Consider the following 14,974-nt stretch of genomic DNA (forward strand, 5'->3'; position numbering starts at 1 on the left):
AGTATAATCACGGTTAAAAATGACACAACATGCATATTAAATCATAATTTAATAGTGTTAAGATGCTCCGGTTTAATTCTACTTTTATATCCATGCTCAATCTACAGATTTGATGCTCAAGTACTGTGCAGTCATATCAGGAGAATTTCATGAGTACTAACTCTATTGACATATACAAATAACTTAACAATTCACAGCAAACGTGAACAAAAGTAAAGAAAATTCTTATTAATGAATGTTAACCTAGAGTGGAACATAATTGTGATAGTAGGGATGTACAGAAACAGAATTCAAAAGCCACTATGAGGCATAACGTGTTAAGCGCACTTCCTAGCAAGTTTTCAGTTAATATATAAAAAAATTTCCTTTCAATGCATGTCCTAGAAATAATTTCAATAACAATACAATATCAGGACATAGTGTTACATCACCCTACAAATAAATGATAATTCACCCACAAGTAGTCATGTCATAATGAAGGTAAGTTATGGATCCCAAAAATAACATGATTGTAAACGCACATTTTTATTCTTAATATAAATTTAATAAAGCAGTAACACATATACGTATTCTCTTATTCAACTTCCATTGGTTTGTTTTTAGGTGCTACCAAAAATCAATAATTACTTGTTTTCGCAAAATTTCTTCCCCTTTATACATGAGGTTTATAATTCGACAACATACTAGTTCTATAACTATAGACAAGTCAAAATTCAATAAGACCTAGGATAGACACGTCATTGTAAAGATAACAGGGGGTTGGATAGACTGTAGAATAAAATTAGACAATTCTGAAAATCAACTCAAGGGAAATCACACATACCAAGAAGCTATGCACGGTTCTTTCATGATATAAACTTGATGCACCTTTTAAAATAATTTTTTTCCATAAAGATAACTAATATTCATGACAGCATAACACTTTAAATTCTAGGAAGGCTTCTATGGTTCTCCAGTTTTATTTCGTTGGATAATTTGATATTTGATAACGGAAAAGTTTCACAAGGCATCGAGAAGGAGACAAAAATTGAAAGCATACAGATGAAGATAACGAATCAGCCAAACGAAACAAAATAAAATAAAGACTCAGTGAAACGAGACCATTCAAAGCATGCACAATTATCTGGTCAGTCCAGTATATTTTTAAATTTAATTCAGATAATCTTTCTTTATTTGTTCATGCAGTATTTTCAACGTTTAAAATCTAGACCCACAACTTCAACAGTCACCAAAAAGAAAACTTAATATAACCAGATGCAAGTTTAAAAATAGTTACATCACACAAGGCAACCTAACACGTAGGAACTAGAATGACAAATATCACTCACTTTGTTTAACAGCTTCTTTCTCAAGAATGATGTCTAGTGCTAATTCACCATTAGAAAAATTTGTAATAGCAGTAGACCCACATGTTAAGTCTTAATTAACTCCTATCCTACTATCCCAGGGCATTAATTAAATCTTCTTAGACAGATGTTCTATTCCTACGTAATTTGTCTCCGTACAGTTTTAAGGTCAAACAATAAATCTTCTGAAGGCTAGTTATCTACATTAATTATCATGGTTATATCACAGCTACACAAATTAGTTATAAACCTTGTGGAAGTAGTGGAAGGAACAATGATTTCTATTATCTACCAATGTAATACAATTACAACACACAAGAAAAGTCATAGATCATTAAAACAAAGATAATGTTACAGCCTTAATTAACACTAATTCTACGTTCTAGGAGCATTAATCAGATTTACTTACATAAATGTCCTATCCCTAAATTAATTTTCATATTTAAATTTCTGCTACTCTTCTCAATCATATTAATTCCGTACGCAATTTAATAACAAAACAAAATTAAGGAAAATAATAATTTCTACTATTCAGCCAATTACACCATCACACATGCAAGGAAAACAACATGAATCTCATAAACAAGTATGCCAGCAGTCATTATTTAAAATCTACATGTTAACATCCATGGCTTAGTGTCTCACAAAGTATTCACGTCTAACACATATACATGAAGCCTTGATTACAATCCCTAGTAACATAATTGACCATGAACCATTAACGTAATTGGTAATTTACCACGTCACACATAGCATTTCAAGCACAAGTGTACCCGGGGTTACCATGATGGTGCACCCACATCCTACGTGGCAGTGAGTTGATCAGGCTCACCCCTAGTATTGCAGTGTGCATAACCATGTTAAACACCGAACACAACAAGTACCATCACGCACATAACATAATATCAAGCAACCAACAACCTTTCAATAATTATATTCTAACATCAGCAGCGGAACAGTATATTTCTAACCAACAGCCAAACAACCAATTCACAGTTATATTCAAACAGTAATAATTCAACAAATTATACCAACAACCAACATATTCAAACAACAACCAAACAACAACCAGGCACAAACAACAAACAATTCATCAAACACAGCCACCTTGAATCAAAACTGCTCTGATACCAATTAGTGTAACACCCTCTCTTGTAGGCCTCCAAGAGAGTTGTTTGCTAAGCGGAATTAGAGTTCTTTAATAGTATTTTAGAGGCTGAAAAAAATTTCGCTTTTACATTGCCAATTAAAACTAAAGAGGGGATCTGGTTAATTACAAAAATCAGAGTACACAAAATTTCTTAAACTTATTAAAAATATAAATTTCCTGATAGACCTTGCTGTCTTTAAAAATTCGTATAAAATCCATTTCAATGATTCAAAAATATATTCTTTGTAATATGGAAACTATACATCTGGGGCTTCACGTTCATATAAAATAATAGTGATTTGGAGTTCGTTTGCCCCTCGAAACATAACTCGCAAAATAAGAGAGAAAATAGTGGAAATATCCCAAATGTCCTGGTTGGTAAAATTCATAATAAATCGATCTTTCGGAATTTCTTTGCAAGGTTTATATATAATGAAACTAGACACCTGGGGCTACGCGTGCATATAAATTATAAGAAAATCGGAGGTCCGTAGCCCCAGTACGACAACTTACAAAGTGCTCGCAAAGACTTTTCAAAACTCAGCATTTAAATCACATGTCAAAATCCTTTTCGCAAACGTTTCAACATCTGTTTCCAAAATACTTGCTGGTCATAAAATCGTAATGCAATAATAAAATCATAGTTCACAGTAATAAAAGCTTCTCAATTTCATACAGTCATCCATAAAATATCACATCAAGAGTAGCATGCCCAAAACAGTAGAAGCCAACAACAAATATCCAAGTCCTCAAAAGCTTTTACGTCCTCCTGCCATTTTGTAAAAATAGCAGCCCCAAAGGGGTGAGAGAAAATCCCAGTAGTGTGGCAACAAAACCATAATGCAACAATATTAACTAGGCACAAAATCATAAATAGTCACTTCAAACATTTAATCCTTTTCATCATATATCATAACGCGTATATAACGCCCTTTTTCCTTTACGCTCATAGCACCGTCGTGCGCGTAGCATCACAGTGGGTATTCCTAATGGCTCCCATGAAGGTGAATCCCACTGTGGAACCTATGCGGACTGAAGCCAAGTGTCCCCTCTCCTGGTACCAGGCATGCCTATATGATGCATGCTCAGTCACATGTCCTCAATATAAATATATATATTCAAGATGTCATGAATCAAGTATACATGCCATGTTATGCAATCGCACCCAACAGAAAAATGTATTATGATGTAAAATGCATGCATATATCATATCATTCTTTCATATTCTTACCATTGGCTCATCATCATCATAACATACATAGAACAAATGTGAGCAACACATCACAATTCCATACACTAGCCAATAGTCACATTAGGTAATACCGCCTACACATACCTTGTGTCCAAGCAAAAATCAACAGCACCAAAATTCAGCTCACTCAATACGAGTTACGTGCACCTAATTAATGGTACAATCAGTCAGAACTTTATTCATACTACCTACTATTTACACGAAATTCGTATGCTTCTTTATTCTTGTATTTCATTCGATTTACCATGCTTCTTGTGCATCACCATTTTTTGTCGTGATATCTATTTGCCAACGGCCCTTAATTTACAAAAAGTCCAGGATATCCCATACATGCATGTCCGGTTTACAAGTATTACTAAAGGTTGATAATTTTCCCTTAAACAATGCACTGCTTAACTCACATATACTTAAGCTAACAGGTCATTTAATTTCTTTGCTACTTACATAAATTATATCCACATGCAAGTTCGACTTTTAACCAGAATTTATTGGCACCAAATTAATTTATTTGCATCACATTTAACACAAATGCTAGGCCTTCAACAGCATACAGCTTCGTGTCGGTTGTCACTAGGCACTCCTAGTTTATCCGTTTACATAGGCACTCTTAATTTATCTATTTTCATAGCCACTCCTAATTTACTAAGGAAGGTCGAACAGAGAAAACCAGGAATAACAGAATGTATGCCCCACCTAGTGTATCACAGCATGCCGAACAGAGAAGGGAAAAAGAAACAAGAAATCGGTTTATTGATACCTTCTAGACTACACACTCCTGCTTTCCAATCGAACCCAGCCTAGCCCTTTTTGTTTCTTCAGCTTCAAAAACTTACATCCAATCGCATGAAATGCAAGAGAGTGGCTCCCTCACGGATGGTTACAAGCATGCAGTAAATGAATGAAAACACAGCAAGGATTTGTCAAGACCAGCAGCGGCTGGAACCGAGGAAAGAAAAAGTTTGAGTTTCTACGGTTACCTCTTTGCAAGAGAACAGGGTCTTCAATCGGTTCGATAGGTATCTCCAAGAGTGGTGCTAGGGTCCGTACCCTACTACTCTCCTAAGCCCACCGTCGCGGTTGCACGCAAGGAAACTATTAAGCCTTAAAATTGACTTCACAGCTCCTAGACGGATGTGGCTGGACCGAACTAGGCAGGAAGATTTCTAATTAGATTGCTATTCTCACATGGAGTTTGCGGCTTAGAAGGGAACCAGGGAAGACACATGTTTGCTAGAACACAGAATGTTTGGCCGAAGATGGGGGAGGAAAATGAAAGTGTGAGTGGGCAAGGGGATGGTTCTTCTTCGTATGCAGGTTACGGTTTGGAGAATCCAAAATGAGAAACAAGGACATGCACTCTTTGCAAGCCCTCCTTGAGGTCTACGGTCTTGAAGTGGAAAAGAAATGGTTGTGTTACTCTTTAGGAGCTTAAGAGGTGAATTCTTTAATTTTGTTTGGACACGATAATTTACTCCCCACTTAAGACTCTGCAACCGTGCTTGGATGAGAGGAACAATGGGGCTGGAAGGCTAATTGAAGGGCCAGCTCACTCTTTCGGGCGTCCCAAAACAAAGGAAGGGTGGAGAAGGATTTCTATCCAATAGATTTACATGCAACCTGTTTAATTCATACCTATTGGTTGCATGTTTTAAAGATAAATTATCTTCACAAGTAATCAGAATTTTGGCAACCCTATGCGCACATGTGGCTGGATAAGAAAGTGAGTATTGCCATGTGTTGCTCTCTTGCCAATCAAAGGCCACCTTGTAGGATTTCTCAAGATAAACTAGAATAAACAAGGGTTGAACCAATATCCCCCTTAAGGCCTTTGGGCCGTCGGTTGCATGAGTGGTTGGGTCCAATAATTCAAGTCCAAGGTTCTACCATTTTATGAACTAGCCCACTAGGTCATTAGTTCCCACATCTTCTAAGTATCATTAAACTTCCTATACGCTACATTTAAATTATCCCTATACTTTTATCTAGGGTTCCACATGTCTAAAATAGATACTCACCCCCAATTGTAATTGAGGTAATTCCCTAGTTTAAATTAATTCCATCCTCTTAACTAGAATCCTCTATGATTTTATTACGTGTGGTAACTAAAATTTTGTTTTCATGTATCTCCTAATTATTAATTAGAATTTATATATCATAATTATGTCCATACTATTCTCTTGACTTAAAGCTTCAATTCCTAAAACACCTACTCTCCCATAGTTTACAATTGGCATAATTTCCGTGGTTTAGTTAAGCCCACTCCGAATTAATATATATTTTTCGAGTTCAAAGTAAGCTACTATGTTCCTAACCAATAATTATATAATTTCCTAAATTTGCGGGATGTTACACCAAAGCAATCAAGGTAGCAACAAACGAATGAGTAGCCCCGTAATCAAAGATAACATCGACAAAAGAATCACCAATAGACACAGTACCTCTGACAAGGTTCGGAGCGCGGTCCGACTGCTGCCTATCCAGTGTATAAACTCTCCCAACAGGAGGTGGCACTGCAGGTGCCGAAGAAGATGCCATTGGAACCATTTGCAAAGGAACTGCCTGAACAGCTGCAGCTCTCGCCGTCGACGACGGACAATCTCTAGAGAAGTGGCCCTCCTTGCCACACTTGAAGCACAGTAACTGCCCCGTAGCACAGCGTCCCACATGCTCCTTCCCACATCCCAAACATCTCGGAGTGGTAGGAGGCCTAGCAGAACTCCCCTGATGTGAAACAGCTCTCTTGAACTGACCAGGCGCCTGCCTAGTCGCTAACTGCTTTCCCTTGCCCTTATCAGCAAACCTCCTGTCCTTCCAAGAAATAGAAGCAGGAGTGGAACCACCTGTTCCCTTGCTCTCCTCAACCTTGGCCCTCTTGGCCTTGCTTGCCACACAAACATCCTCGATGTCCTTACACTGCTGAACCAGTGTACCAAAGTCCCTCGAAGCGGCACCAGCAAGATGCTCAGCAATCACCTCACTAAGTCCCCTGCGGAACTTAGCTGCCAGAAACAACGGAGTAGGAGGAACCATCCGGAAGTGTGCAAACTTCACTAGCTCATTAAACTTAGCCAGGTACTCATCAACAGACATCGAGCCCTGCACCAAACGATCAAACTCTCCCTGCTTCCTCTCCTGCGCATCATAGGGAAAGTATCGGCCCAGAAAGCACTCCTCAAAGAATGGCCACGTTATGACACGACCCTGCCTCTCAAAAGCACGAGAGGTGTGCGTCCACCACTCATGGGCATCGCCCTCCAGCATGTAGGTCGAGAACATCAGCTTATGTGGGTCTGTACACTGCATGACCCAAAAAATCTTGTCCAGCGACTCTAGCCATCTCGCAGCAGCAATAGGATCCAGAGACCCCTCAAACATAGGTGGCTTATGCTTCCTGAAAGCATTCAGCCGGCGATCGATCGCATCACGATCCTCAGCAATCCCCACAAGGGGCTCCCCCGTCTCAGCGGCATGCGTAGCACTGCCGATGTGACTATGGCTCTCATCCTGAACACTAGGTGGAGGCGGTGGCGGTGGTAGCAGTGGTTGTGGAGCCTGGCCAATAGCAGGACCAGCTCTCATCTCCTCCAACATGACTCTCATCTCCTCCAACATGACTCTCATCATCGTCATGTTCGCCATCCTGTTCGCCTCGAGGACTTCCTCAGTGGTCCTCCGGTTCGCTTCACGAACCTCAGCTGCGGCTATCCGGTTCGCCTCGCGAACAGCTTCCATCATTGCCGCGTTGGCCAATCTAGTGGCCTCCTGATCGGCTAACCTAGCCGCCTGCATCTCAGCCAATGCAGTCAAGATAGGATCGAATTGATCCTCAGAAGTCTCTCGTGTTCTCCCAGACCTTACCATGACTCTGCACAAGTTACACAAATTATGAGTTGATCAGGCCCACACAATGTGATCACATATACATCATCATAATAAAATTCGACGGAGGAAACACAAAGACAGACACAACCAAACAACCTAGCAATTGCAATACACACAGGTTTTTCCCTCGAACCATTGCTCTGATACCATAAATGTAACACCCCGTATATATCCGGTAATGTTATCATAATAGCGTATTAAGCTGCGCTTAATTAAAATGCGGAATTACTTTTTCTTTTCAATTATGATGCCATTAACATTACCAACTTGCTTAATAATCAATTAATAAAACATCGCCTGTATGTAATTGCAATAAAACAGCTAACTGAAATACCTCATAACATAGATAATATAAGTGTGGCTCTAGTCACGGAACTATAACAACGTAGACCAGAGCATCTAACAGTTTATACAACTCCAAACTACAAGTACTAACAGAAAGTGTCATGGACAATCCCCATGCTCACTCAAATAAGGCAACATGCCCAACATCAATCTCAACAACAACATAATTATAAAAGGCATAAAACATAATTAGCATCAATATCCAGTCATGCTAACAAATAAGCAGAAGCAACATAATCAGCTAAGCTCCGGCCTCCTGCCGCCTGAGGCATCAGTACCCATACTACCTGATCCTGAAATAAGCATTCCCCAAACGTGGGGTAAGATCTCTAATCTAGAAATCTCAGTAAGTCAGTGAGTCCTCAAGGATCTTCCACCCCAAGCTCACTTACATGTGCAATATAAGTTCAAAAACCGTTTATCATTTATCATTTCTAAAACAATGCAATGCAGCAGATAATCATGCCATGTGTGTCAATACTAATCTACTGGCCAGAGACAGTGCAGGTATACGTCTATCACCTACACACCGTGCAAGTACCACTTGCATTCACCCCGGTACACCGTCTTGTATGGCGCTACATACTCAGGCTTCCCGTCAAGATGAAACAACACATGCATATTAAAAGCCATTACATGTAAAGTTCAATCAACATATCAAATATCCAAAAGCATGTACACAACATGCATAAACCATACCCCCATGGGCCATGGTGGAACCACAACATGGCTAAACCGAGGACATGAAAGCTTACTTTGCAAGCTAACTCCAAAAGCCAAGAGTCCACAGCTCAAAGTCCAAACACAGCAGATTCACAATCTGTTATGGACCAATACTATATTAATAATAATGCAACACAAGCATATAACTTAAAGACAACGCCTTTCCTTACGTTTTACGTCTTAAGGCTCCATACCAAACCATAAGTCCTCAATCACTTGATTCTGACTTAGTTTAATTAAAACAGAAGTTCAACTTCATCAATCTAGGGTCCCCAAACCCCCAATAGCCTACTGTCCTCACAGCACAGCTACTGTTCTTCGAAATCCCAGAATATCCGGATATTCCTCGGGACCATATCCAGATATGAAATATCCGGATATCTCACTGGACATATCCGGATATACAATATCCGGATATCCAGAATCCCATATTCGGATATCTATTATCCGGATACTCAAAACCCATATCCGGATATTTCACGACAGAATGCAAAAAATGCATTTCGTGAAGATATCCTTCCAAGGTGGGTTTTTAACGATTTAAAGCACCTAAACATGCATTTCTAGATGTGTTCAACATTACCCAACAACAAGTTATCATCTTTAAGCCTTAACATGCATCAAGCTTTCATTTTTAAGTTCAAAGACTCAAGACCAAAGGTGACAAGGCTTACCAAAGCTCAATCAGCCAACAAGAGGTGCTCTTGGAGCTCAAAAGGTCACTCCAAGGTTCTGTCTCTCTCTGCACACGAAAATGTAAGTTGAAGGTTGGTCCTTTCTCCACAAAGAACACACCGTGAAGCTTAACAAGCCAACTCCAAGGTTCCCACAACTCAACTCTCCCACTCAGCCCTCAAAGCTGACTCCCAACAGCCTCCCAATTCAGAACACCAGCTCTCTACACACTCACAAGGCCACTCACACAAGGCTCAAGTGTTTGGAGGTGAAGAAAATCAAGAAAGGAAGTGTCTTGGACCCAAAATGGAGAAGAAACCCAAGGAGCAGCCAAGCTGATCAGCCACCCTCACACACTCACGTAGAGAAACTATTTTCTAGGGTTTAGTGCCCACTAAGGCTTAAATAGTGGTTTAACAATTAAACACACAGTATTAACTTTAATTGCTACGCTTAGCATTTTAATCCCAAATTTTGGATTCTGAAACTAGACATTTTTCTAAGAATTATCATATTTTTTTCGTAATTTTTTAAGCACCTTTCCGGTACGCGCTTTTCCAAGCCAGTACCGGTTTCTAGCACCAGTTCTCATTATCTGGACTTGAAACTCGTTTTACAAGTCCTACATATTATTCTAGTAATTAACATGCACTTATTATAATTTTCCAGGATACTTTTTCGGTACGCATTTATACCGACTAGCAGAACCGGTATCTGCACTTTTCTTCCGAAAAGAGACTTTCAGCATTATTACTCACTTACTATAATTATTAAAGCCTCATAATAATTATTAGGGTCAATTATGGAATCATTTCCTAATTTTGCATAATTAATTAATTAAATACCTTAATTAACGGTGCGGGTTCTTACATTCCCCATCTGGTTGAGGACGTGTATCGCGCAGATCTTCGCACATATCAAGACCAGTCATATTGACTGACGCTTTAACTTTGTCATCTGGCTGTATTGGAATTTTAGCTCGTAAGCTGGTATTATAACAGCTACGCGCTGTTTTTTGGTCGCCCCTAATAGCAACTACCGGGCTAGATTTGTCACGAAATTTCATTAGAAGGTGGGGCATAGTGATGATTGCCTTTAGCGCGACAATGGTTGGTCTTCCTAGAATGATGTTATATGCAGACGCGTACTCAACCACATAAAATTGTACTTTGATAGTTCGAGCCAGAGGCATGATTCCAAAGGTTACCCACATCTCAATGGTGCCTTTGGGTTGTACGCATTCCCCAGCGAAGCCAATTAAGTCCGAACATCCATGAAGTAGATGTTCCTCTGGGATGTGCATTGCACGAAAAGCATCCCAGAAAATAATATCAGCTGAACTACCATTATCAATCATAATACGTTTTACCTGGAGATTAGCCATGCAAGCTGAGATTACCAGTGGGTCATCATGGTCTGGGATGATGTCGCCATAGTCATCATCGTCAAAACTTATGGCCTGTCTTTGATCGCGAGAAGTGGAAGGGCGAGCATGATCGTGCACTGTCATTACTGATTTTAAATATTTTTTGCGTTGAGATTTAGTCGCACCTCCTCCCGCTGATCCTCCGGCTATAGTGGCTAAAACTCCTGTCGTGTTATTTGGTAGTCCATCGCGTTGTTGTTGCGCGATTTGTTGTCTGTTTCGCGGTGGAGTCCCTTGACGTCTGTCAGTTGAAGCTTCTCTGTCATTTCTTCGATCTTTGTTACGAGCTGGGTTATAGTTTCTCCTGGGATGTGCCCTTTGTTCATTAGGGTTCGGGTCGCGATCTGGGCTTCTATCGCGTCTTCTTTGCGTCTTGTATTCCCTGCAGCTGGAGACGAATTCCTGGAGTTTTCCCTCTCTTATGAGTGCCTCAATAGTATTTTTGAGCGCGAAACATTTGTCAGTTGTATGTCCTTTGTCGTTGTGAAACTCACAAAACTTGGTCTCATCGCGCTGAACTCCTTTTGGCATTGGGGGAGGCTTGTTAACCCGTACATACCCTGTTTGGAATACTTCTTTCAAAATCCGTCTTTGGGACGTATTTGAAGGGGTGTAATTGTCGTATCTTCCCCATTTTCTCTTTTCACAGAATTTTCGTTGAAAATTCTTCTGGACATCTTTTTCAAAGTTATCTGTGTCGGCCCTGGTGTTAGAAATTTCTCATGAACGCTTATAATCTTCAAGGTTGATGAATTTTTCTGATCGTGCACTAAGTTCTTCTATGGTGCGTGGTCGCTGTTTGGCTAGCGACATAGAGAAAGGGTCATCAAGTAATCCTTCTGTGATGATATGTAGTAAGGCTTGTGGATCCAGGTCTCTGACCAAGAGTGCTTCATCAAGGAATCTGTTCAGATAATCGTGCAAAGTTTCATTTGATCCTTGACGTACAGTTTTTAGCGCGTGTGTAGATTTGTATTGGGCCTTGCTGGTTGCAAATCGTACGAGGAATTGGTTGGTCAAGTCCTCCCAACTTTGTACCGAATTAGATGGTAACGCTGAGTACCATCTAAGTGTTGTCTCCTTCATGGTTGTTGGAAACAGTCGACATGCTATTGGATCTGCCACGTCTTGTGCCATCATGTTTGTCTGGAATTGTTCCAGATGTTCTTGGGGGTCCCCTTTGCCGTTATATTTTTCTGTTGTAATCTTGACATCCCGAGGAATTGGGATGTTCATTATGCAGGGAACGAATGGGTGAACAATTCGAGAGAATGACCTTGAATTTCCATGAGAATTCTCATTCTCGTGAGTATCTTTTATTTCTTCACCTTTCTTGATTTTGTGACCCGAAGGTCCAGGGTTACCAGTCGAGTGTTCATGAGGTTGTTCACTTTCATCAGAATTTTCGGGATTTTTTTCCTTCTCAGGGTCTTTTTCTTTTTCTTTTCCCTTTTCTTGGTTTTGTTCTTTGTTCTTTTGAGCTTTCTTCAATCGAGCTAAATCTCAATTCTGTTGGGCGATTTTCTTGTTTTGTTGTGTGATAAGGTCCAAAAGATGTTGGGGTGTCGGTGGGTCATCCAGATGGATGGGAATTGGTGCCACCGATGAAGCTGATATTGCTTGGGAAGCAGGGATCTCCTTCCGCTTTCCTTTGGAGCCATTTAGGGATTTGCTTCGAGTGTCAACCATGTTTTTAGAGAAAGATGGGTTCTAACAGATAGCTTCCCACAGACGACGCCAATGATCAGACCAAATACACTATGGACTGGCCAATATGTACTGAGCCTAATCACACACGGTTTAGTTGTGAGCGTAGTTCTTCGATCTGGGCTTGGAGTTACGTAGTGGATTGCGCTTTGCCTTTTTCTTTCACGTTGGCACGTTAACACCAAATGGGGGGGGTGCAAAGACACTCTGATGCTTAAGTCAATATCAGAGGCAGGAGTTTTATGTTGTTAATGTAAAAGATGATCGTACCTTGGTGGTATATCATTTTCTTATATAGTAGTTACGATGCCGCCTTAGTTAAGGCGGCTTGGTTTCTGAGTGGCCAGGCTTGGGCTGCAGGTCAGTCAGGGGACCTGAGTAGCCTTATCTGCTATAGTGTCTAGTGGTAGAGTCGTGGCGAGCTGGAGCTGTCCGTTGTTTATTGGAATCAAGGCGCGGTGGGGTTGCCTTGGGCCTTAAGTTTACTTCCTAAAGGGGGTTTCATACGCGATGTGGGCATCGCGTCTTGTCTGTCGCGATGAGGGCATCGCGTCTTGCGCGTTGTACTTGTCCTTTGCGCTTTGCTTTGGGACCTTAATGGGTTTGGGCTTCCTTATGTGTCGATGGGCCCTGATTGGGCCTATATTTTATCCAGATCAAGTTCCTTTTCGCAACTCCCTCTCTCTATTCTTCTCTATTCTCTTCTTTTGTTTTCTAACTCATAGAATTTTTCACAGCTTTCCTTTAGGTCTTGCTCACTATCCTCCTCTTTGAGTTCTGTCCTCTTGGTATTTATAGAGCGATCCTTGGAGATTTCTTCACACGAGGGTTTCCTGCGTCTCCTCTTTGATCAAATCATACACGCTTTTTGATTCAACAGTGCGACCCTCCTTACTGCAGAGAGTAAACCTCTTTTTTTTGTATCTTGGGCGGTGCCTTGTATGGGCATATGACTTTGCTTCTTGTAGAGACTTTGAGCGGTGGCCTTGTTTGTCTTGTAGCATTTATTAATTTTTGTTCTTTTTTTTGTTTATAATTTTTTCTATTTTTTAATAAAAATAATTATGTAAAACAAAGCAAGATTTAAACAGTCTCCCCTTTTTAATCTTTTTTCGTTTACAACTAAAAATATAAAACAAACTTAGATAAAAATAATTAAGAAGCCAGATAAAACTAGAAACATTTTTGAATAGATTTCATAATTTTAAAACAAACAATTGCTGTTGTACACATCTTTAAAAATTAAAAATAAAAATATATCCTGACAAAATAAGGTGTTACAATTTTATTTTTTATTTTTCCTTTTTAATTTTGTATATTTTTTTATGTGTGAGGACAAAATTGAGTGGTTACAAAACCGTAGCAAGTAAATAACAATATTCACTAATGCTGAATTCAACTACAAATTAGGAGACATGAATCAGAAAACGCAACATAAGTAGGGGAGAATCTTAAAGTATTTGTGAATTACATTTTAGGTAAGTTTTAAAATGTCAAAAGAAAAAGTAAGTTTTAGATAATTTTTTAAGAAAAAATATACTTACATAAAAGTAATTTATATCATAAAAATTTACTCATCATTCCAAAATAAAAATTTTAAACATTATCTTACCTCATCATCTCCAAGGCTTTTTCTCGAAGGATCGTGTATATATCTTTTCTTGGTGACTCTTGTTTAATCGAAAGGAATTTCAATGATACGTTCATGCATTTGAGAACACGATCATCACAAACCTTTTAATAAAATAAAAGTATTATTCATATGCTGATTTTATATATAATATATATTTATAATATTTTTGAAAACAATGCCCTATAGATCTTACTTTTAACCTTGTGGTTATAATTTGAAGATATGAAGTTTGAGGATAGAAGAAAAAAAAATTGTGAGTACAAGAAATAAAATATAAACATGTTTAAAAAACCAATACTCCGTTTAGCTCTTTCCTTAAGTTGTGAATTCTATAGCCATTTTGAATTCTCACATAAAAAAAAACGTAGGTTGGGAAGCCTTCCAGAACGAATACGTTGAAGACCGAGGGTGTTGGAGTGGATAACGATTGGTAGAAGCTAATGAATAACTATGGTTTGCAAGTATCTAACACCGCGGATCTTGCTAGGATGGCAAGATCAAGAATACCGTTGATGAATGTGAGTAGCCCGGTGCTGAAGTTTTTGTCTTATCAGGTTCTTGGTGTGGATTTTGAGAAGACCAAGAATGCTACTTTTGTGGAGGTTAGATTTGCAAATATTGGAGGTCTTTGACCCCCACTACATATATTTGTAGCATTCTTAGAGCACGTCAGTTTTGCATGCGCCGCAATATGATTACTGGCGTTTTGTGCTTAATTTGGTAGGAAAAGATGTTATCACAATGCATATATCTATTTAATATGAAATCAGCATATACATTTGGTTCATTACATGGTCAATCATACAAATGCAGTAGGAATATGAATACAAAAAAA

General features: G+C 39.2%; 2 protein-coding genes across 2 annotated transcripts; both read right to left on the reverse strand.

Annotated features, from left to right (window-relative positions):
• Window positions 1-10,223: 10,223 nt before the first annotated feature.
• LOC133314525 (uncharacterized) lies at window positions 10,224-11,330 on the reverse strand. Its single transcript, XM_061516009.1, has one exon. The coding sequence runs from the start codon at window positions 11,328-11,330 to the stop codon at window positions 10,224-10,226; it is 1,107 nt and encodes a 368-aa protein (XP_061371993.1).
• Window positions 11,331-11,519: 189 nt separating this feature from the next.
• On the reverse strand, window positions 11,520-12,035 carry LOC133314526 (uncharacterized). Its single transcript, XM_061516010.1, has one exon. The coding sequence runs from the start codon at window positions 12,033-12,035 to the stop codon at window positions 11,520-11,522; it is 516 nt and encodes a 171-aa protein (XP_061371994.1).
• Between the last annotated feature and the right edge of the window lie 2,939 nt (window positions 12,036-14,974).

Source organism: Gastrolobium bilobum, unplaced genomic scaffold (genome assembly GCF_033153095.1).
Source record: "Gastrolobium bilobum isolate Gb01-03AN ecotype WA unplaced genomic scaffold, APGP_CSIRO_Gbil_v1 utg71248, whole genome shotgun sequence".
Taxonomy (NCBI): Eukaryota; Viridiplantae; Streptophyta; class Magnoliopsida; order Fabales; family Fabaceae; genus Gastrolobium; species Gastrolobium bilobum.

Bases quoted from the DNA above. Each gene is read 5' to 3' on its own strand.
- LOC133314526 (XM_061516010.1), bottom strand. From the start codon at position 12,035: ATGAACATCCCAATTCCTCGGGATGTCAAGATTACAACAGAAAAATAT.
- LOC133314525 (XM_061516009.1), bottom strand. From the start codon at position 11,330: ATGCCAAAAGGAGTTCAGCGCGATGAGACCAAGTTTTGTGAGTTTCAC.